A 21,058-nucleotide genomic window follows, 5' to 3' on the forward strand; every position below is an offset into this window, starting at 1 on the left:
CTCGGTCAAAAGTATAAGGGGACAATCCACACACAGACCCTTTTCCTCTCAATATCCCCAAGCCTCGCGCGCCAGCGCAAGGGTTAATCTCTCCTGCGGGTACAAACAGGTCCGCCGAGTCTCTGACTGGCGACAGATGGCCACTTTCTTTCGGGCCACAAAGGGATGGCAGGAAGAGCCGGGCGGCATACGAATGGGCAGCTCACGTGACCCGCGCGAAGCTTGACGTGGGTGACCATATGGCGCGTGCCGGGGGAAGGCTGACGCAGTCTCTGGGTGGGTAGGAGGGGGTGTAGCGGGAGGGGGGAGGAGCGATGGGGGTGGGGCTTGCTGCTCGGCCATCCCCAGGGGGTGCTTTCGCTGCCCGCCCCTTCTCCTCCTCCTCCCCCCCAGCAGAAGAGCCTCGGCTATATATATAAGCGGAGTCTCCTGCATGCAGCCTCAAGGAAAAAAAACACACATAAATCCAATAAAAAGTGGCACGTCCCTCGGTTGTAAGGAAAGCTTCCCAGGAGCAACAGGGTTATGAGACCATCACTGCAAAGGACACGCTGAAGAAGAAAAAGAGAAAGGTAAAAATTTGATTCCCTCCTTAGCACCCGTCTCCTCTTTATACAGTATCCGTGGCTTGGGTGAAGGATATGCCAAAAAAGAAAAGGGGGGAAAAGCACCCAAACCCATCGCACGTCTAGCTTTATTTCCCCAGAAGGCTATTATTTCCTCTATCTGAACGAAATAAGGATGAACCATTGGATTGGCTCTTTTCACTACATTTTCATTAAAAAATAATATTTTTTTAATGACCTTTCTTGTTGGCGAACTCTTTTCGCCACACGCTTGGGTCCAGTACGATCTTACTCGGGAGTAAGGCAAGGGCATAGGCAAGGGAGGGGCAGCTGTCCCCCTAAATCAAGTAAACCAATACAAAATACTTAACTAGCTGAGGTTCTCTCCCCTCCCCCACAGCATAAAGCCTGCCCCTCCCAGTGTGGTGTAGTGGTTAAGAGCAGTAGTCTCGTAATCTGGGGAACCGGGTTCGCATCTCCGCTCCTCCACATGCAGTTGCTGGGTGACCTTGGGCCAGTCACACTTCTGTGAAGTCTCTCAGCCCCACTCACCTCACAGAGTGTTTGTTGTGGGGAGGAAGGGAAAGGAGAATGTTAGCCGCTTTGAGACTCCTGAAGGGGAGTGAAAGGCGGGATATCAAATCCAAACTCTTCTTCTTCTTCTTCTTCTTCTTCTTCCCCCAACATAAATCCTGGCAAAACCCATGGAGTAAAGACCCGCCGATCCAACGCTCTCGACCTACTCGCTAGAAAGCGCGCGTTGGATGACATCCTTCAGTTCCCCCCATCTGCGTTTCTGCTGCTGCGTCAAGCCTTGCGAGGCGGGCGCAGCGACACCATAAATACGGTAGAAATGATCCAAGGAATCCGTAGTAATGCCTTGTTGCGCGTGGCACTGATTTTTTTTTTTTTTTTGGGGGGGGGGATCAGAGCCAAATCGAATCCAGTAGACCTTGTCCTTACAGACTGGAAGGAGTGTGGGCTGCAGTCTAGAACAGGTGCCGCTGGATTTCTTTCTTTCTTTCTTTCTTTTGGCGGTGGAAAGAGAGAAGAAAAATGGGGGCGTCAAATCAGTTGATAGGACTCGCCTGTCCTTTGACAGGTCAGGATTGGGAACTGGCGGGTTGGTTGCTAAAAGGGAGAGGGAAGTTCCTATATGGGGAGAGGGAAAGTGGGCAGCAGATGGGTCAGGTTTCGCTCCCCATTGCCGCTGGAGGGAGAGGGGCTGCGCTGGTGACGGAGAAGCAAACGGTTTCACTCAACTGTTGCATTTGGATCGCCTTGTAGTTCCGGAGGCTTCGGTAGAGTCGCTTGCCTAAGACGGTCAGGATCGGTCCATCCCCTTCATGAGCAAACGCGTCCTCTCGCAAGGTTGGGGATCCTCAGGCAGAAAGGGGGGTGGGGGAAGGCAGGGGAGGGGTGGTTTATTAGAGAGGCTGTGGCCGCACCTGATCCCCTGTCTGGGCGGCAGACTTTGGCTGGACTCTGAACAGTTGGGAAGTCTGCACGGCTATTGTAGGGGAGAATGAAGTGGCAGAATGAAATGTGGGCAGAATGAAAAGGGGGCACCCAACTCAACGGATAAATCCTGCCCGGGCTGAATAATCGCTGGCCATTTGTCCCGCTGACTCTGCTACTGCGTGATGTTCTCCCCCCCACGCCCCACCCCTTAGAGACATTTTCTTCTTTTCGATTCTCTCCGTCAAATTTCATTCTATCTATAATCTCCTTAGAGAGCCACCACCAACACTAATATAAACAAGTTATATAATGCTATTTGAGACGATCGATCTCATTGTGGCCGAGACGCGCGGAGAAAAGTCGAAGTTTGTTTACTGGGGAAGGCTTAGGAGTCAGAGAGTCTAAAGCTGCAGTACTCTGTCGCCTCGCAGAAAACTCGGTTGAATTCAATAGGACGTCTCCATAGACGGGGTGAGGATTGCGCCCTAAATTTCAAATTGGTAGGAAACTTCTTTAAGAACCCAATTTATAGAAAGTCGCATAGAAACGTGGGGGGCAGGGCGGGAGGGAGTGGTGAAACTCACCAAAGCCAATTTTCAAATTGTAATCGGTGTGAACGGAATAACTATTATAGAGCTTCCTAAATAATGCTGACAAGGAGGAAATCCTGTGCATTTCTACTCAGAAGTAAACCTCGCTGGTTTCAGTGGCGCTTACTCCGTGGCAAATGCATTTAGGATTGTAGCCCCGGAGGAAGGGCTTGGAGGAAGCTATTGGGAGTGTCCTCTCTGCTAAATGCTTTTTCCTCTTGTGATCTCTTCTGCGCGCAGGATCCTGCAGGATGACCAAATCGTACAGCGAGAGCGGGCTGATGGGGGAGCCCCAGCCGCAGGGTCCCCCCAGCTGGACGGACGACTGTCTCAGCTCCCAGGACGAGGAGCACGAGGCGGAGAAGAAAGAGGGCGACCTGGAAGCTATGCACGCCGAAGCCGAGGTGGACTCGCTGAGGAACGGCGAGGAGGAAGAAGAGGAGGAAGAAGAGGACGACCTCGAAGAAGAGGAGGAGGAAGAAGAGGAGGAGGAGGAGGAAGAAGACGACGACGATCAGAAGCCCAAGAGGCGCGGTCCCAAGAAGAAGAAGATGACCAAGGCCCGCTTGGAGAGGTTCAAGCTGCGGCGCATGAAGGCCAACGCCCGCGAACGGAACCGCATGCACGGCCTCAACGCGGCTCTGGACAACTTGCGGAAGGTGGTGCCTTGCTATTCCAAGACGCAGAAGCTGTCCAAGATCGAGACGCTGCGCCTGGCCAAGAACTACATCTGGGCCCTCTCGGAGATCCTGCGCTCGGGCAAGAGCCCCGACCTGGTCTCTTTCGTGCAGACGCTCTGCAAAGGCCTGTCCCAGCCTACCACCAACCTAGTGGCCGGCTGCCTGCAGCTCAACCCGAGGACTTTCCTGCCCGAGCAGAGCCAGGACCTGCCTCCGCACATGCAACCGCCCAGCGCTTCCTTCCCGGTGCACCCTTACGCCTACCAGTCGCCAGGGCTGCCTAGCCCGCCTTACGGCACCATGGACAGCTCCCACCTGTTCCACGTGAAAGCGCCGCACTCCTACGGCGCGGCGCTGGAGCCTTTCTTCGAGAGCGCGCTAGCCGAGTGCGCCAGCCCTTCCTTCGACGGGCCCCTCAGCCCGCCGCTCAGCGTCAACGGGAACTTCTCTTTCAAACACGAACCTTCCGGAGAGTTTGAGAAAAATTATGCCTTCACCATGCACTACCCCGCCGCCGCCGGCCTGGCGGGGACCCCGGGACACGGGTCGCTCTTCTCCTGCTCTGCCTCTCGCTGCGAGATCCCCATCGACAACCTCCTGCCCTACGAGAGCCATGCCCACCACGAGAGGGTCATGAGTGCCCAGCTCAATGCCATCTTTCACGACTGAGCCCTTCCAGAAGCGTCGGGACAGAGGAGCGAAGGGGCATCGAGGGGCTGCCTTGCTTAGGAAGGGGGACCCCCACAACACAGACATCCACCCACCCTAGGGCTCCAAGTGCAAAAATACGCGAAGGGGCAAAGGGGGGAACTTCCAAACGCCAGAGTCATCTATATAAATATATGGGGAGGCTACATTTTTCCTGGTCCCCCTTCTGTAAATCCCACCTCCCTCCGCTAAGCTTCTCCACCCCGCACGGTCCCGAATGTAAATCTGCACTATCAATTTAGTGTAGAAGAAAGTCAGCCAGTCTCCCCACTGATCTGATCGGGACAAAAAAAAAAAAAAAACCACAAGCAATAATTAGGATCTATGCAATTCTTATTAAATTTTTTTTTTTTGTTTTTGAAACTAGACGTGGGCCAGTTTAAAAAAAAAATCGAAAAAAGTATATATAAAATGTCTATTTTTCAACCAGCATTTTTCCTACTTGCTACCTTTTCCCATGCCGAATTATTTTGTTGTGGTTTTGTACAGAATTTTTAATAACTTTTGATAAACTATTTTAAACCATGCAGCTTCATCGATTTTTATACGTATTGGAAACAAAGTAGAATTATATCTAATTTATACGAAATAATTTAAGTAATTTGAACCAGCAGAAAAGTGCTTAGAAGAGGTGTGTGGGGAGGGGGAGATGTTCTGTTGCCTTAGCACCTCCCCGCCCCGTTCATTTTCCTTTCGCGTTCTTCACACACGCAAATGCACAGCGCCAGCAAAGTCTTTCCCATTAAAATTTCGTTTCCTTGCAGTAAGAACCAGATTACTACAGGGTTTTGGGATTTATTTATTTTTTAAAAAATGGAGGTAGGAAAATATTTATTTCCTATTGGAACATATCAATCCAACGGAAGGTTTGCAAAACCTTATGTGCGGATAGAGACACCCTCCCACCCGCCAGACATTCATGTTTTCATAAGGAAATGCCAAGTTCTTCCCTTTTTTCCCGAATCAAAAGCTGCTTGACTATCACATTCAATTTGCACTGTTTCTTTTTAATCTTTGGCGTCCCCGTCCTTTCGCCTCACGTGATTTTGAAGAGAATAGAGATAACTTGAAAACACTTAATGTTTCCAGGCAATGATAAATGCATGATATATATATTTTTAAATATATACACAGTCACATGAATCGGTGGTTTGTCATATTTCCGTCCAAGAGTCGAAAAGCCAATCAGGTTCACTATGGTTGGGATTGTTATATAATATGCTGGTGGATTGTAGTCAGTAGTTTCAAACCCATTCGAACCATTTGACTTCGTAATTAGAACAATATAGTTATTATGCATGTACAATGCAATCCGCAATAAGTGCTGTCTGAAATGTAACGCTGGTTCAACCGAACTCAATCTGTACTGTAATTTTGTTCGTAATCCTGTATATGACTATGTAATGCACATTTGGGAATTTAGTAAGCACACCTTTGGAACGAGATAGTAAGGAGACGTCCGTCAAATGTTGCATTTCTCCTTAAATATGATCCCCCTCTCCCTTCCCCCTTCTTAGTGTGAGCAATTCCTATGGGATTATTGTAATAGTTCCTTAAAAAAAAAGGTGCAACCTTTACTAATTTGTACAATAAACGGAAGTTTAAGAAAAAACAAACAAACCAAGGTGCAGTCCAATAGCAACCTGACAGCGGGTGGGAGGTGGAAGGAATGCATAGCTAGCGAGCAAGGTCCCCTCGGAAATCTGATCTGGAAGTCAAGGCGACCTCGCATTCAAGCGTTCACAGTAGCAACCGCTCACCGGGCCAAGGCCCTACGTAGCTGTTCAGCTCTGCGGTGCTGAAATCCCACAGGGAGAGACGGCAAGATTCGGCCAGCAAAGCCAACTCCACAGCGTCCAGTGATCAATTTGTAGAGATTCTGCTGCTGCTCTGGACCAAACAGGAAGCCACGACCTCTGACCTGTAAGCGCTTTGTAGCCCCCCCCCCAAAGATGGAGAAGGGGAGCTGGCAATAGTTATTCGGTGGAGAGGGGAAAAGCTCTGCAGAGCACTGAATGTATGGCACTCAGACAGGTTCTGGGTCTCTTAAGCCTTGGGTGTGTTACTGCATCTGAAAGCAAACTGAAATAAGTGGTGGTTTGATTTCTCTGAAGCAAGTCATGTATCCTAAGCGATTGTTTGGGTTGGATGGAGGGTGGCAGTCGCCCTCACTTTGTGTCCAGACCATCTATGGTCAAAATTCAGGAGTGCCATATCCTACACACAAATCTTACCAGGAGTCATAGGTAGCTCTTGTTTCCTCCGCTCCTTCCTGCCCTCACTCAAATCTGATCAATATGGATATGTGTTCCTTTAGAGTGGGGAGGACACTTCCATACGCTTGGGTTTCGCACATGTAGCTCTTCTACCAGGAACACATCTGTTTCCAGTCATCATGACATCTAAAGAAGTAAGCAATGCAAACATACTTTGCTATTTGCAATTATATTTTGAATGCTTCCAAGGTCAGACCTCAGACCTTTCTAGGACATCTTGCCTCACATCTCCAGTACCATATTTGAATCTTGCTGCTACCCCTGACCTAGAGTATCTACTGGCACTGACAGCACCATAACTAAGATTTGGGGTCCTGCAGGATGCAAGGATGGTGATGATGGGAACCCACCAACTGCTCATGGAAAGGCATAGAGGAAATGGCATTTATTTCCCCAAGCAGGAGGTAGCATAGAGACCCCAGCATTCCAGGGATTTATTTTTCAGCCTTTGGTGACTGCCTTAGATATATAACAGCATCTGAATTCAGTCGTGGTTGGTCTCCCCAGAACAAATCATGTTTCTGCCTGAAGCTGGTATTTATGTGTTTAGGCCAACCCAGTTTTTCAGTACCCAGTCTGCCATTTTGCTCTTACCATTAATTGCTGCCGCCAAGTTGCTGGTGAATCAGGACCCCTTTTCAAGTTTATGTTGCTAACAAGTCCACTTAAAGGCTCCAGTGCAGGGAACGTTTGGTATGCATAAGACCCAGCTGCCCTGGTCATGATCATTAGGTCTCCAGATTGCTGGCAGGCTTGCACAAATATCTTACATGAGGGATGGAGAATTTGTGGCCCTCCCAAAATTGTTGGACTACAGTTCTAATGATCCCTGACCACTGAACATGCTGACTGGGACTCTCAGGAGTTGGAGTCCAGCAACATCTGGTGTGCCGCAGGCTTCCCCACACCTATTTCATGTTGCCTCCCTAATGCACCATGTACAATCAAGAGCAGACATCATGAGCTGGAGTAACACTGTTATGGATGTATGTGACAAAAGTAGGAACCAGTTTGCATATACAGGGATGCATGCTTAAATCAGCATCCATGAGCCTGTTCCATTGCAATGAACTGGTAACCAGTAGGGTTTGGTGTGAATATGTATTATGAGGTTCATTATGGCTACACCGTAGCACTAAAATACTGAGGGAAGGATTAAACTATTGAGCCCTATCAGCAAAAGTTCTGTACAAGAGCTTCTACTTCTGCAATGGGGCTTCCCCACTCTCACCAACCCACATGCCCCCCAAATTGTCTTGAGAAGGTTGGGAGAACCTCAAGAACAGTGAGCTGGGAGAGGAGGCAAGGACTCATGCAAGCTGAAATGCTTATCCTCATGTAACATCACCTTAGATTGTTGTTGAATTCTTCCCTGAGACACAATGTTCCTCAGGACTGTTTGCATTTCATTATGCCATGCACAGAGAAAGTGCAGAATGGGCTATTATGCTTCCCTGGGAATCTCAGCATTCTTTTTCATTTTTAAAGGGGGGGGGGAATTCTACCACTTAATTGCAAGGATGGTTTATTTGGGTTGGTTTTTTGGGGGGGCAGTAATACTTCTGTGTTTGCAACAATGAAAAATAAAAACACACAAATGTTGCATGTGTTCAACCCCCACAAAAATAAAATAAAGGTCACCATGTGAGCCCATAAGATGAATCTCAACATCCACATGAGGGCAATACTTTAGTGGACCAACCAAAATGACCAAGCTGTCACAAATGAGCGTGCAACAACATTTTGATTTCATTTTCTACAGAACTCTTAATCAGGTCAGGTGGCAAGCAAAGCAATGAGAAGGGAGGGGGTAAATGTTTGGTGGTGAAGTCAAGAGTCTGTTTTGGGAAAGAGGCTGAAGATGGAATGCAGGTGGAAGGAGCAGACATGCAAATGAGGTTCTGTAAGATGCTCTGCAGGTTTCAGGTTGCACCAATGCATCCTGAGAAGGAGAAACTTACAATAGCTAGTTTCCCACCTCTAAAAATACAAAAAAGCAGCTGTTACATGTCTGTCCTTAGGAGAAACACACAGCTTGCTTGCTTTCCTGGAAAGCAGGAAAAAAGAGGGGGAAAGGCAGGTTTTATATAAATAAAGGTGGGAATTAATTGTAGGTGGTACATTCAACCCAGTAGTCCTTTGTTCTCCAGATGATGAGCAGGGACAGAGGAAGTGTCAGGGTTTTTTGTGGTATTGCGGTTTTTTTTGGGGGGGGGACCCAGAAAGTTCCCTGGAGTTTGTTCCTTCTGTTATTGCTAGGGAAGGTCAAGGCCAGTCCTCCCCACACCTAATGAAAGTGTGTGAGAAATGCCTGGTGAAAACCACAAAGCCAGAGGAGGAGCTGCTGCTTTACAGTGATCATAAGAGCACAAGAAGATCCCGGCTGGATCACAGCCAATGACCCCTCTAGCCTAGCATCCTGTTCTCCCACTGGTCAGCCAGATGCCCGTGGGAAGCCTGCAAGATGGACATGAACACAACATCACTCAGTGGGCAAGCAAACAGAATGGAGGGATGCAAAAATACAACGTAAAATTCATCTTATCCTTCTCAGATTTCTGTTTTTCTTGGTGCTCAGTTATCTTTTGTAAAGTTTTTTTTAATGCACAGCCATGAGGATAGTGGGCAGGGTATATTACATTTGCCTTTTCAAATGCATATGCTGGTTCTTTTTATTGTTTGATGTGGAGGAAGGGCAGAACAATTTACTACCTTTGTTTCCTGCCTGCCCTGTAGGTAGCAACTTACTGAGCTGAAACCCTTTATAGTAGTTCTGGAAACAGAGAAGTAGTTCTTAGCTGCCTCTCCTTTGTGCCTAGTTACTATGAAAGGAGATCTCCATTCAGGAAAGGGTGTATGCAGTCTTCATACTGTCTCTTGTTTCCCCACTGGGTTGCCTGGCAGTTGAATTAACACAGTGATAGCTTCCTACTGCTTCCAGATTTCTTAACCTCAGCAGCCTTAATTTAGAAAGGGGAACATTTGGTGCTCCTGTTGTTAAACAATTGGGAGTCAGAATCCTTGCTGACCACTTACAGATCTATCCGTAGATCCCAGTCTACTTTCTGCCCAGCTCTGGTTTGTTGTCTGGAAGAGCCGACGGGCAGGAGGCAATTGCCATGAGGCAAGACTGTGGGTGTATGATGGCAAATATTATTTACATTTATACCCTAACTTTCATCCATGGAGCTCAAGAAAGCATGCATAAAAATCCCAGACAGTCTCCCATTTTGAGACTGATCAAATGCAGACCTGTTTAGCCTAGCAAAGTGGTTGTACCATGTACCTGCAGGACATGCTCTGGAACTGTTAGAATGTTCACATATCAACAAAACCTTCCAGAACTTTAAGCCTCAGCATTGAGGTAATGAGACTGTGTATCTCTGAACATCCTCAGCCACAACTGTCATTTTTAAAAAGTCCATTATTTTCAATACAGTATTCCAAATAGATGATGCTGAAATTTGCTGCTTCTTTTTAAAACGAAAACAAACCCTGAGTATAATTGGTCACTGGTAATCTACTGATTGACACGCACAAGCATGTACAGTGGTACCTCGGGTTAAGTACTTAATTCGTTCCAGAGGTCCATTCTTAACCTGAAACTGTTCTTAATCTGAAGCACCACTTTAGCTAATGGGGCCTCCCGCTGCCACCACGCCGCCGGAGCACAATTTCTGTTCTCATCCTGAAGCAAAGTTCTTAACCCGAGGTACTATTTCTGGGTTAGCGGAGTCTGAAACCTGAAGCGTATGTAACCTGAAGCGTATGTAACCCGAGGTATCACTGTATTTGACAACCTGGCTTCTCTTTGATGGAGTAAAATACTAGAATGGCAACTTAATGGTTCCTCTCACAGCATCTGAGCTTGGAGTGTTTTCTCTGCTGTTGCATGCCAGAGACTCATCTTGGCTCTGAGGCAGTAAGAAAGCAATTTGCTTATTCCAGGATGCAGGGCATGCTTCCTTTATGGAGAAGTAATGGATTAGAGCAAGGTGCCTGGAGAATAATGTTTTGGCACCACCCTCTATATTCAGCTGCCATATTCCCCATACTAAGCTGTGTTTACTACATAGCTTTCCTCCTTGAAACAAGGCCATGATCTCAGTTTACTATGCCCATTTATGTTATTTTATTTTTTTTAAAGAGTGACACATGTGGTTGTACATTTTCATTTTTCTTATCTTTCAGGGTTCTTGCACACAGGCTGAACAATAAGTGATCTAATAAGGCCAACAAGAAGAAAGTAGTTACAAGCATTGTATATAAGAGCTTCAGGACTTCATCATGATTGTATGAAAATTCTGTGTGTTTTAGAGAGTATTTATGGTAAAAAAAGGAGGTGACGGTATCGTATCTTGATAAAAGAAGAGGTGGTGGTAGTCTGTGTTGGTGAGTAGCATCACAAAAAAGCACCATGAAAATTATTCCAAATCAAATGAGTGAGATTTGGCTACTGTAGGCAAACTATGACCCTTATGTTTAAAAGACAAAAAAATACAAAAAAGCCGCACATAAATGCCAGTCAGCTAGACCAAGACAGTTGCAAGATGATTGGCTTCCAGTATTTTATTTTTTTTAATTGCAGCATATATAAAGATTTGTTCTCTTCATTGACTTGCTCTGGAGAGTTAGTTCTGAAGGTGGAAAAGTGGTGTCACAAGGTCTAAAAAAGAGAGAGAGAAATCTGCTCCGTGTTTTGTTCCTTTTGGTTAAGTGCTTTCATTCCAAATAGAAGGATTCTTCCAGTCAGTCAAGGGGCAACTCAGATGCCACCATCTTTTATTCAAAGGCAGGCACAGATGTTCCTTCTGCAGGGGAGGTTTTAATTTATGAAAATGATATTGTTTATGCATGAATGCACTCCACATAACACACAGTACTTCCATCTGATGAGAGAAAACTGCAGAACCAGTGCCAATGTCAGGAACATATTCTGCAAATTTAGTCGCTTAAATGTTTAATGAATATTTGGAAGGCATTTGCTAGCCACAAGAAAGCTTTTCAATTATTTCCCCCTCTTCACAGCTAATAATCATTTTCACCTCCTCCAGCCAATGCAATTGACTGTGGTATGACAAATGTTTGATGCTGTAGTACTTCAAAATACATAATAATTAAAAGAACAAACAAGCTCAATTGGATGGTGGTGAAATATTTGGGTGGGCAGATGATTAACTTTACACATTACCTGGGCATTTTTTGAAAATCCAAGCCGGTAATTTTTCTCATGAAGAATTTTGTACTGGAATATATATATATGCTTTCGTAGATTTTCACGGGTACAGGAATGCAGGTTTTGGTGTCTTCGGGTGTCTTCCCGTGTAAGAGTCGGGGTGTCTGTGCGACGTTTCGACGAGGTCTCACTCGTCATCTTCAGGCTGGTGCTTTCGGCTTCTTGTTACTGGAACAGAGCAGAATCTGGTGTTTGAGTTCCTATAAATACTGTTGAGGGGTGTGGTGTATAGCCTCCAACGTTCTGGGCGGAGAGGAAGTTCCTAGATTAGTGTGCCTTTTCTTCTTTTGTTCCTTAATTACTTGAGGGATATCTTGAGTGATTTCATGAGTGATATTCTGAATACCACTGGGTATTCAGAGCACAAGCCAGAGCACAACTAAATGCAGCACAGCCATCTTCTCAGAAAAACTCTTCACAAGCTCAAGAGGTCAAGACACAAAAGCTTTAGCAACTAATCTACACTTAATGACCCACCCAGTGGTATTCAGAATATCACTCATGAAATCACTCAAGATATCCCTCAAGTAATTAAGGAACAAAAGAAGAAAAGGCACACTAATCTAGGAACTTCCTCTCCGCCCAGAACGTTGGAGGCTATACACCACACCCCTCAACAGTATTTATAGGAACTCAAACACCAGATTCTGCTCTGTTCCAGTAACAAGAAGCCGAAAGCACCAGCCTGAAGATGACGAGTGAGACCTCGTCGAAACGTCGCACAGACACCCCGACTCTTACACGGGAAGACACCCGAAGACACCAAAACCTGCATATATATATATATATATATATATATATATATATATATATATATATATATTATTATTATTATTATTATTATTATTATTATTATTATTAGCTAGCAAAGGCAAGCTGATAAGAATTGTGTTTCCAGGTATTACTATTAATGACACTGATAGAAGTTGGCAGTGGTGCACAGCTCTGATACCAGCAATACAAGGAAGAAGAATGCCAGTAAACTGATTTGTCAATTGGTGGAAAGTGGAGGCTGGGAGTAAATCTCTTAATTTACAAATCCAGCCTTATAGAGTCACTACTGTTGTTTTGTCCCAAGTTTGTGTAGAAGGCATTTCCTCGCCACGGCTGCCACAAGCCTCTTCCATTTTCCTTAAGTGGTTCTGGGAAGTGATGCAAGGTAGTCCACGCTAAAGCACCTTTCATCTCAAACTCCTGTCCACTCAAGTTAACCTCAGGTGTGTGTGTGGGGGGATATCAGCTCTTGAGAGGTGGCTTAAACAAACAAACAAACAAACAAACAAACAGAATAAAATCTGTTTCGGTCCTTAGAAACTTGTTTAACAAAAGGTATTACTTAATAATCATCAACAATCAAGAGTGGGGTAGTGGGTGGGTTGTTAACCGTGTCCTGCCAGTTGCTGGAAGTCTAGATGACTCTTCGGGTCCCTTCCAGTTCTATACAATTCTATTCTTCTGATTCCCACAATCCCTAACAATTGTCCATGCTGCATGGGGCTGATATGGGAGTTGAGGTTCAACAGTGTTTGGAGGGCTATGCATTCTCTGACCCTGAACATAATCCTAGCACTGTATCAGTAGCAGGCACCTTATTGTAAAAGAAGGGCATACCGTATTTTTTGCTCTATAAGACTCACTTTTTCCCTCCTAAAAAGTAAGGGGAAATTTGTGTGCATCTTATGGAGCGAATGCAGGCTGCGCAGCTATCACAGAAGCCAGAACAGCAAGAGGGATTACTGCTTTCACTGCACAGCGATCCCTCTTGCTGTTCTGGCTTCTGAGATTCAGAATATTTTTTCTCTTGTTTTCCTCCTCCAAAAACTAGGTGCGTCTTGTGGTCTGGTGCATCTTATAGAGCGAAAAATACGGTACTTTTGTTGTTTAGTTCTACAAAAGCACTTGAAAAAAGAAAGAAAGAAAGAAAGAAAGGCACAGCTATTTATATTCTACCAAACTAGATTGTGCCCCAAGTGACTGGAATTTACCATGCCCAAAAGAATAGCCTAAATAGGTCACTTAGTTGGAAGACCGCTACTATGACTTGTTCTCCCACAACATAAAATATATTAATACATATTAGAGTGGTGGGTTGAAAATTTGGTTTGCAACCGAGCTGTTGTTTAAATGCATATGTGTTTTTCCCTAATTAAAAATACATACATACATTGAAATATGTACTTAACAAGCTGTCACAAGTAAGGTAATCCAAATTAAGCCTGACATCACTCTTAATGCATTCACTTATACTATTAAATTGTTGGCAAGGCATTGAATTGCTGCATTTAATTTTCAGATTCTGCGCACTTTGCGTCACAGACTGAGTGATATTTAAAATGGAAAGCATAAATGAATACCTGTGGTATGTAGCATGTAACATCATTCTGGGGACACCATCCTACAAGGCGGAATCCCCACCCCACCCCTCAGTTAATGGGCATTGCCATTCAAATGGTATGTAGGGGCTGCATCTTGGGGGCAGGAATTGGGCTTACCTGTCCTCCAATTCTTAATTCACCTGGTCACAGGTGAGAGTTGAGTGCAGAATGGGGAGCAAAGGTGGACAAGCCACCCCAGAAGGAGCATGACAGGTACCCCATCAGAGTACTACTCCTCCCCTAACACCTGATACAACCAAGACTGTGAAGCAGGGCCAGTGAAGTTTGTGGCTTGGGAACTTTTTTGAGGACCCGACTGTGAGGCTGGGAGAGTCATATTTGGTTCCCAGGCCTGAGGTTCTGCACAGGCCTTATCTATAACACCAGCCTTCACCATCCTGACCCCCCTCAATGCTTTGGATCACAACAGATGTTTTGTAGCCCAAAGGTGTTGGGTTAGTAAAGGCTGTATCAACCCTGCACTCAACTAGCCTGGCTCTCTATAAACTGCCCGGCTGTTTGCATCAATAAACAAATAGGAAAATTCACATCACCAAGGTTGCTACCCCAGTCTCCTTGGACTTAGGATCATAATGCAGCAGCAGCAGCAGCAGCAGCAGCAGCAACAACAACAACAACAACAACAACAACAACAACAACAACAACAACAACAACATAGAAGGAGGAGGAGAATTTATTGCCCTATGCTCAAGCAATCAAGTTGGAGATGAATATATCCAGTGCTTTTTAAAAAAAATGTTTAGGGATACTCTTATTTTCCTACTCATATTGAAATACTGCCCCTCAATGAGGCCAAACCTAGATTCACAAGATGTTTAGAGGTATGCATCCCCCTGCACCCCCCCCCAGAAAAAAGCACTGAACATATTTACAAAATCCAGGTTAGCAATTTTCATACTGTGCTAATATTGCATTCACTGTATGGATAGAAAACATGCACTGAGAAGTGGCTTTTTGGTGTGAATATTGCGGCGAAACCAGGAATTCATTAATGTGAGTAGCGAACCTCCCACTATTTTTCTTTTCTTTTCAGAAACAGGGTGTGTATGTAAATGTCATATTTAATCCTTCTGAGGGGGAAAGAAGCAGGAATAGGTCCATCTTTTAGCTTTGTTGCGTTTGTGAGAGAGTAGCAATAACTTTCGAAAACGAGATACATACTGACCTCTTTAAGGAAATGTAACAATTGGCTTCAGCGATGACAAACTTGCGTACTCTAACCATGATGACTCAGACCAGGTAACAGTGCCAAGATTTTAGGTTTCAAGAAAGCATTTCTAAACAATCATGTGCCCCAGTTTAGTAACTGTTGATGGGCACTGCCACTTCAGTGCTCAACTTGGCCTATATTGCCTTACATGCCTTCATGGGTGCCATATATCCCAGGGGCCAATACTTGGCTGTTGCTTCTGCGCAGCTGTCCTCAATTCAAAAGCCAAAGACTTCACTTTCCCTGGGAACATAAGACTTTTGTAATTGTGGTTGTAGAGATTCTCTGCGAACATTTCTGGGTGTGGGTGTCATTTTACTCCCAATACAAGTTAATGAATAGAAGACTCTCTCCAATAACTTCCGCAGGGAAATGAAGAGGATACATCGGCAGAAAGGGTTGGGGAAGGGCGTCGCTTTTATTCTTTTGAGCAAGCGGTTTATAAATTAATCCATCATACCAATGGCTCCCAAACTTTTTTGGACTACAACTCCTATCATCCTCTAGCTAGCAGGACCAGCAGTGAAAGGATGATGGGAACTGTAGTCCAAAAACAGCTGGAGACCGAAGTTAGGGAAGCTCTGAAGCAGCCCTTCTCAACCTGTGGGTCCCCAGATGTTGTTGAACTACAACTCCCATCGCCCCTAGCTAGCAAGGCCAGAGCTCAGGGATGATGGGAGTTGTAGTCCAACAACATCTGGGGACCCACAGGTTGAGAACCGCTGCGTGAAATAAACCAAAAGACAGTTTGGTGATTGGATAACACCTGTGTCCTCCCCACCCCTTTCCCTCTGAGCAGTGGCGTAGCGTGGGTTGTCAGCACCCGGGGCAAGGCAAGTAATTTGCGCCCCCTAACCCGTGGATTTTAGCAGGGGGCAGAGAGCTGCGAGTGCGAGCGCCCCCCCTCCAGATGTTGCGCCCGGTGCGGCCGGGCCCCCCTGCACCCCCCACGCTACGCCACTGCCTCTGAGGCAACTGAGCTGCGCTTTTCCGTGCGGAGGAATTCAAAAGAACCATCTCTCTCAGTCTCGCGGCTCTTTGCCCGCCTTTCAGAAAGTTTCTCTCCTCATCCTCCTTTATGAGCCCGACCCCGTGACCAGGGCGAGGCTGGAAACGGGCTTAAAAGTTGGTGGCGAGGGAGGCGGGGAGATGGCAGAGGTCGCGCGCCTAAGCTCAAAGCCGAATGCGCGCGCGCGCTCCCCCCCCCTCCTCCAGCTGGACCCGGGACAAGGGGGAGGAGAGCGGCTCGCTGCCTTGGTAGCGGCGGCGACGCGCTGAGGCGCCTTTCCTGCCCCCTTCCTCCTTCCTAGCTGGAGGAGCCTGCCTGCCTGCCTGCCATGCACCGCCCCGGGAGGAGGATAGCCTGGGCCGCCGAGAGCCCGGAGGACCCTTTCGGGGTGGCGGCGGCGGCACCAGCAGCGGGCGCTGGGTGGAAGGGAAGCGACGGCGCCCCCTCCTCCCGCTCCTCTTCTTCGACGGAGGAGGAGGGAGCAAAGGGGGCGCCCCCGGTGCGGGAGGCAGAGGCGGGGGACGAAGACGAGCAACCCCTCCTGAGGGGGATTTTCGGCGTCGGCAAGAGGAGCTGCGACGTGGTGCTGAGCGCGCGGAGGCTCAGCTGGAGCCCCATCCAGCCCGAGAGGCCCGTAGGTGAGAGCGAGCCAGTGTGAGGAACAACAGCAAAACGCTGCTTGGGTTTTTCTTCTGGTCCGTGCACAGCTTCCTCTGCTGAATTCGGCGGGGTTTACCGCCGTGTAAGCGGAGCTACAGCCCGAGCATGGCAGGAAGGGCTGCTGAGTTGACAACGGGTCTCGAACCCGCTTCGACAGCGGGTGCAGCGCAGCCTCAGTTCCTTTCCTGCCCGCACATTCCTCCGCCTCCATCCCGCCCCCTCTCCGCTGTGTCACTCAAAGACGTGCCGCCAAGGTGGGCAGGGCGTGACGTCAGAGGGTAGCGAAAGAAAAGTTTGGTTAACTTTGGGACTGGCGTGCAACCGATGCGTGGGTTACTTGCATAGGAGCCACCTCCTAGGGGCTGGTGTCCCTTTGCCCACCCCCAAATAACATATTTGAGCCCCACCCCATAAAGTTGATGGGCATTGCCATTCAAATTGGGTGTGTACACCGCATCATGTGATCGATTATGTGGGACAGGGCTTACCTGCCCCCTCTCAATATTTTATTCAAGTTGGCATCCTTGATAGAAGGGGCTGGTATTCCTTCGTGTGCCTCCCCCGTTAAATATTTCTGGGGGGCCAGCCACCCCCCCAGTTGATGGGCATTGCCATTCAAATACTGTGTGTGAACCAGATCATGGGATCAGTTTTGCAAGGCAGGGCTGCCTCCCCCACCAATATTTTAGTCAAGTTGACATCTCTGTTTACCTGAGAAGCAAATGATACTCTTTCTGGAGTGCTGGATCATGGGCATCTGAAATGAGGAAGAATTTGCTGTCTCTCAAGCTGACATCAGGATGGATCATTTTGGCAGGGAATAGCTACAGGAAAGAGTTTGGTTCTTTCGTAATGAGCATTGGAATGCATAAAATAGAGGGTAATGTTTTTAGGCACTGACTGCAAGGGTCCCCGGATGTTTCACTGTCTATTGATCCCTGTGCCACCACTTTATTTCTCGCTGCCACTACCCAGGCCCTACCTGGTACAATACTGAGTCCAGTCAGGGTTAAATTGGAACATAAACTTCTGTTTATTTATTGCAGTTTAACAAGTGTTTGGTTTCATAAACGTTCTCAGTCAATTACAATCATGGGGGGCCTATCCAGACCTATAACTTCCGCTACCTGCTCTCACTCACTAAACCACCTTGTCTTCCTAGTTCCTAACTGTTCCTGACTCAGCTTATTTCGCTACACTAACTCAACCTACCCACAGACTCTATCCCAATTCACTCCCACTCCAACCAACCACCCAACTCCCAACAAACTCCTCCTTTCTGCCCCTCCCAAGAGCAGGTTTTATAGTCCCTCTGACTCCACTCCCCGGGTTCTGATTGGGTAACTTGTTTAACTATTTCACCTCCAGTACTCCCATATGTTAACGTCACATAGAGGCCAAACAAAAAGTTGGGGGCTGCCCAATAGCCATGGAAACATGGAATGGGTTGTGTTTGTGCACCCGGTCTCTCACATTTTTGATGCATGCACACTTTAACAGTCATCGCTCTCCCACACAAAGAATCCCTGTAACTTTGTTTTGTTAAGACTGCTGGGTTTTGTGGCTTTGCGAGGGGTCTCCCAACAACTCTCAACAAACTACAGTTCCCAGGATTCTTTGGCGGAAGCTGTGACTGTGAAAAGTGGCACAAGATTGGAATGTATGGTATGATTGGAAGTAATATTTTAACACTAATGGTTCCAAATGGCTACTGATACTCTTTGGAATCCCACACGCAGTCTTGCAGTCCTCAGAATGAATAAAGGTACAAAAATATAAACAAGCCCCTTTCTGCTTGGCCAACTGAATGCACAGGGTGACGAGATGGCATCCTTCCTGTGCATGATTATTGGGAAATGAGTTAAATGTTCATGAAATTTGCAACTCTGGTTGCATACTTAGGAGAGTAAGGAAGGGGCATGAGTGTGGTTGCTGATGCTGTGTGCAGAGCAAGCACTACAAGGAAGTGATAGTCGTGAGTTGATTAGTCAGCCAATAAAGGAACTGGTATGTAAAACTCAGCAAAGTCCTATATAGGAAAGCAAGTAAAGATGATGACATCATGGCATAAAATATGAAAGTCTAACATACTGGTTGCTCACAACACAACAGTCTGAAAGGGAATCCTAATATTTGTTGTATGTGACAAGGGCTCAATGGTCCATGTATGTTTTGGCTGCTGGGCTTAGATACATGCCCAATGCTTTTTATTGTTTTACATTCAGTTCAAAGCATTTGTAGATGAGTTGGTGACCTGGTTGTTGTGCGGGAGACAGTTCTGTGTTCCCTGTCTTTCTAATTGCACAACATCTATAGCCATCATTGGGTTTCCTCTTCTCACCTCCTCCCAACCTAGGCATTAGTTTGCCCAGTGATATGGGAAGGTTTTTCTAATGTTGCAAAATCCATTTGGATCTGATTTATGATGTTCATGTTTCTTATATTTAGTAAACAAACGAAAAAAGGATGTCATGCTCATTTTACATTGTGTGTGTGTGTGTGTGTGTGCGCACGGGCTTATAAATACCCCAAACCCAAAAGTTTTAAAAAGTGAAATATTTGATTAGGAAAAAGAAAGAATGCATTATAAGGGTGGATTCCTACAGTGTACAGTTGTAAGAGCTTGTTATGATACTACAACAAAGCAGCCTTCTCTGGACACATTAACTCTGTTAAGCTTTAAAGGGTGGGGAATCTATGGCCCTCCAAAAGTTTTTGGATTCCTGACTGCCCCCAGCCAGACTCGGCATGACCAATAGTCAGAGGTGTTGGGAGATGGAATACAATATCTGCAAAGTTACAGGTTGGTTGCAAGTTTATCCTTTTGGGGCAAGGTGCTCAAGTGGGTAATAGCTACCCACGTCCAAACATCTTTGTGTGATGGAGATTAAGGGTTATAAACCCATTTCTTTCAGGATTCTGACTTAGTTTTGGGACTGAAACTGCTTTGCTTATTCTGGTTGATGGCCTGTTGCTGGAAGACAGACATGTGCAGTTAACCGTCATTGATTTTATTGGACTTTTTATTGGCTTTCACAACCATGGAATCTTTCTTAAAGACCTTCTGGGGCTTTTAGTGGGATTCTAATATATCCATGAAATGACTGGGATAGGTTAATAGATTTGAAGTCTGCTGTTACCAATACAGTGCTAGATGTCACCCACACGGCCACCTTTCGGCTAATCACTGTTATTGGTTCCAGTGAGCTACCTGGTCCAATTCAAGTTTTTGGTATTAATTAAAAGCCCTCAATGGTTTGGGACCCAGGTATTTGGTAGAACAGCCCCACAGCTGACCCAGTATTTAAGATCTTTGGGCGGGAGAAACCTCATATTTCATTGTGTGAGGAAATGGGACAGAGTCTTTCCTGTTGTGGCACCCAAACTGTGGAACTCACTTCCCTTGGAAGTGTGTTTGTCCCCTTCACTTTTGATATTGAAGTGTCAATTAAAAACACATCTGTTTACTCAAATCTTTGGAGGATGAATCTATTTTAGTACAAACAGTATGAAGCATTTTTGTAATTTACATAGATTTTATTTTTAGAAAACCAATGTATTTTTTTTTATGAGGTGGTTAAAGGTAAAGATAAAGGGACCCCCAACAGTTAAGTCCAGTCGTGAACGACTCTGGGGTTGTGGCGCTCATCACGCTTTACAGGCCGAGGGAGCCAGCGTTTGTCTGCTCCACAGACAGTTTTTCCGGGTCATGTAGCCAGCATGACTAAGCCACTTCTGGCACAACAGAACACAGACACCAGAGCAGCGCGTGGAAACACCATTTACCTTCCTGCTGGAGCGGTACCTATTAATCTACTTGCCTTTTTGGTGTGCCTTCGAACTGCTAGGTTGGCAGGAGCTGGGACCGAGCAATGGGAGCTCACCCCATCGTGGGGATTCGAACCGCTGACCTTTTGATCGGCAAGCCGAAGGCTCAGTGATTTAGACCACAGCGCCACCTGCGTCCTTATGAGGTGGTTAGATACTGTCATTTTAATGTAACACTGTCCCAATGTTCAAAATTCCCTGGGTTCCAGGCACATTTTGTGACTTTGGGTGGTTTACTTGTGACCAATTTGAGATGTCTTGTCACCAGGTTTCGTGACTGACATCTCCATCTGGCTGGCTGGAAATGGTAGTTACTCTGGATTAATTTGCTCAAAATACAAAGATATGGTTTGGGGTGTTCTTTTTATTCTTGATGCATTATTTTTGGATTGGTTAATTGCTTCCATTTTTCAAAAGGCCACAAACGACACCTGAAAT

General features: G+C 46.3%; 2 protein-coding genes across 3 annotated transcripts in view; both read left to right on the forward strand.

Moving 5' to 3' along the window:
* Positions 1–411: 411 nt before the first annotated feature.
* On the forward strand, positions 412–5,289 carry NEUROD1 (neuronal differentiation 1). 2 transcript variants are annotated; one of them, XM_082229345.1, is made up of 2 exons: positions 412–572; positions 2,858–5,289. In XM_082229345.1, the coding sequence occupies exon 2, from the start codon at positions 2,869–2,871 to the stop codon at positions 3,964–3,966; it is 1,098 nt and encodes a 365-aa protein (XP_082085471.1). In that variant the 5' UTR covers positions 412–572; positions 2,858–2,868; the 3' UTR covers positions 3,967–5,289. The 2 variants fall into 2 exon arrangements, with proteins under 2 accessions (XP_082085471.1, XP_082085470.1); XM_082229344.1 differs by lacking the exon at positions 412–572 and adding an exon at positions 1,480–1,668.
* A 10,991-nt stretch (positions 5,290–16,280) lies between these two features.
* The window catches only part of CERKL (CERK like autophagy regulator), a 47,612-nt gene continuing 42,834 nt past the window's right edge, over positions 16,281–21,058 (forward strand). Inside the window, exon 1 of the mRNA XM_082200979.1 lies at positions 16,281–16,770. Coding sequence (XP_082057105.1) covers positions 16,461–16,770 — 310 coding nt within the window. The 5' untranslated portion in view covers positions 16,281–16,460. The remainder of the gene's footprint in view (positions 16,771–21,058) is intronic.

Source organism: Podarcis vaucheri (assembly GCF_965113315.1).
Source record: "Podarcis vaucheri genome assembly, chromosome: 1".
NCBI classification, from domain to species: Eukaryota; Metazoa; Chordata; class Lepidosauria; order Squamata; family Lacertidae; genus Podarcis; species Podarcis vaucheri.

Coding starts and splice junctions, on each gene's coding strand:
- NEUROD1 (XM_082229344.1), top strand. CDS start 1,623: ATGGGGGCGTCAAATCAGTTGATAGGACTCGCCTGTCCTTTGACAG. Junction 1,669..2,857: donor ACTCGCCTGTCCTTTGACAG/GTCAGGATTGGG, acceptor TTCTGCGCGCAG/GATCCTGCAGGATGACCAAA.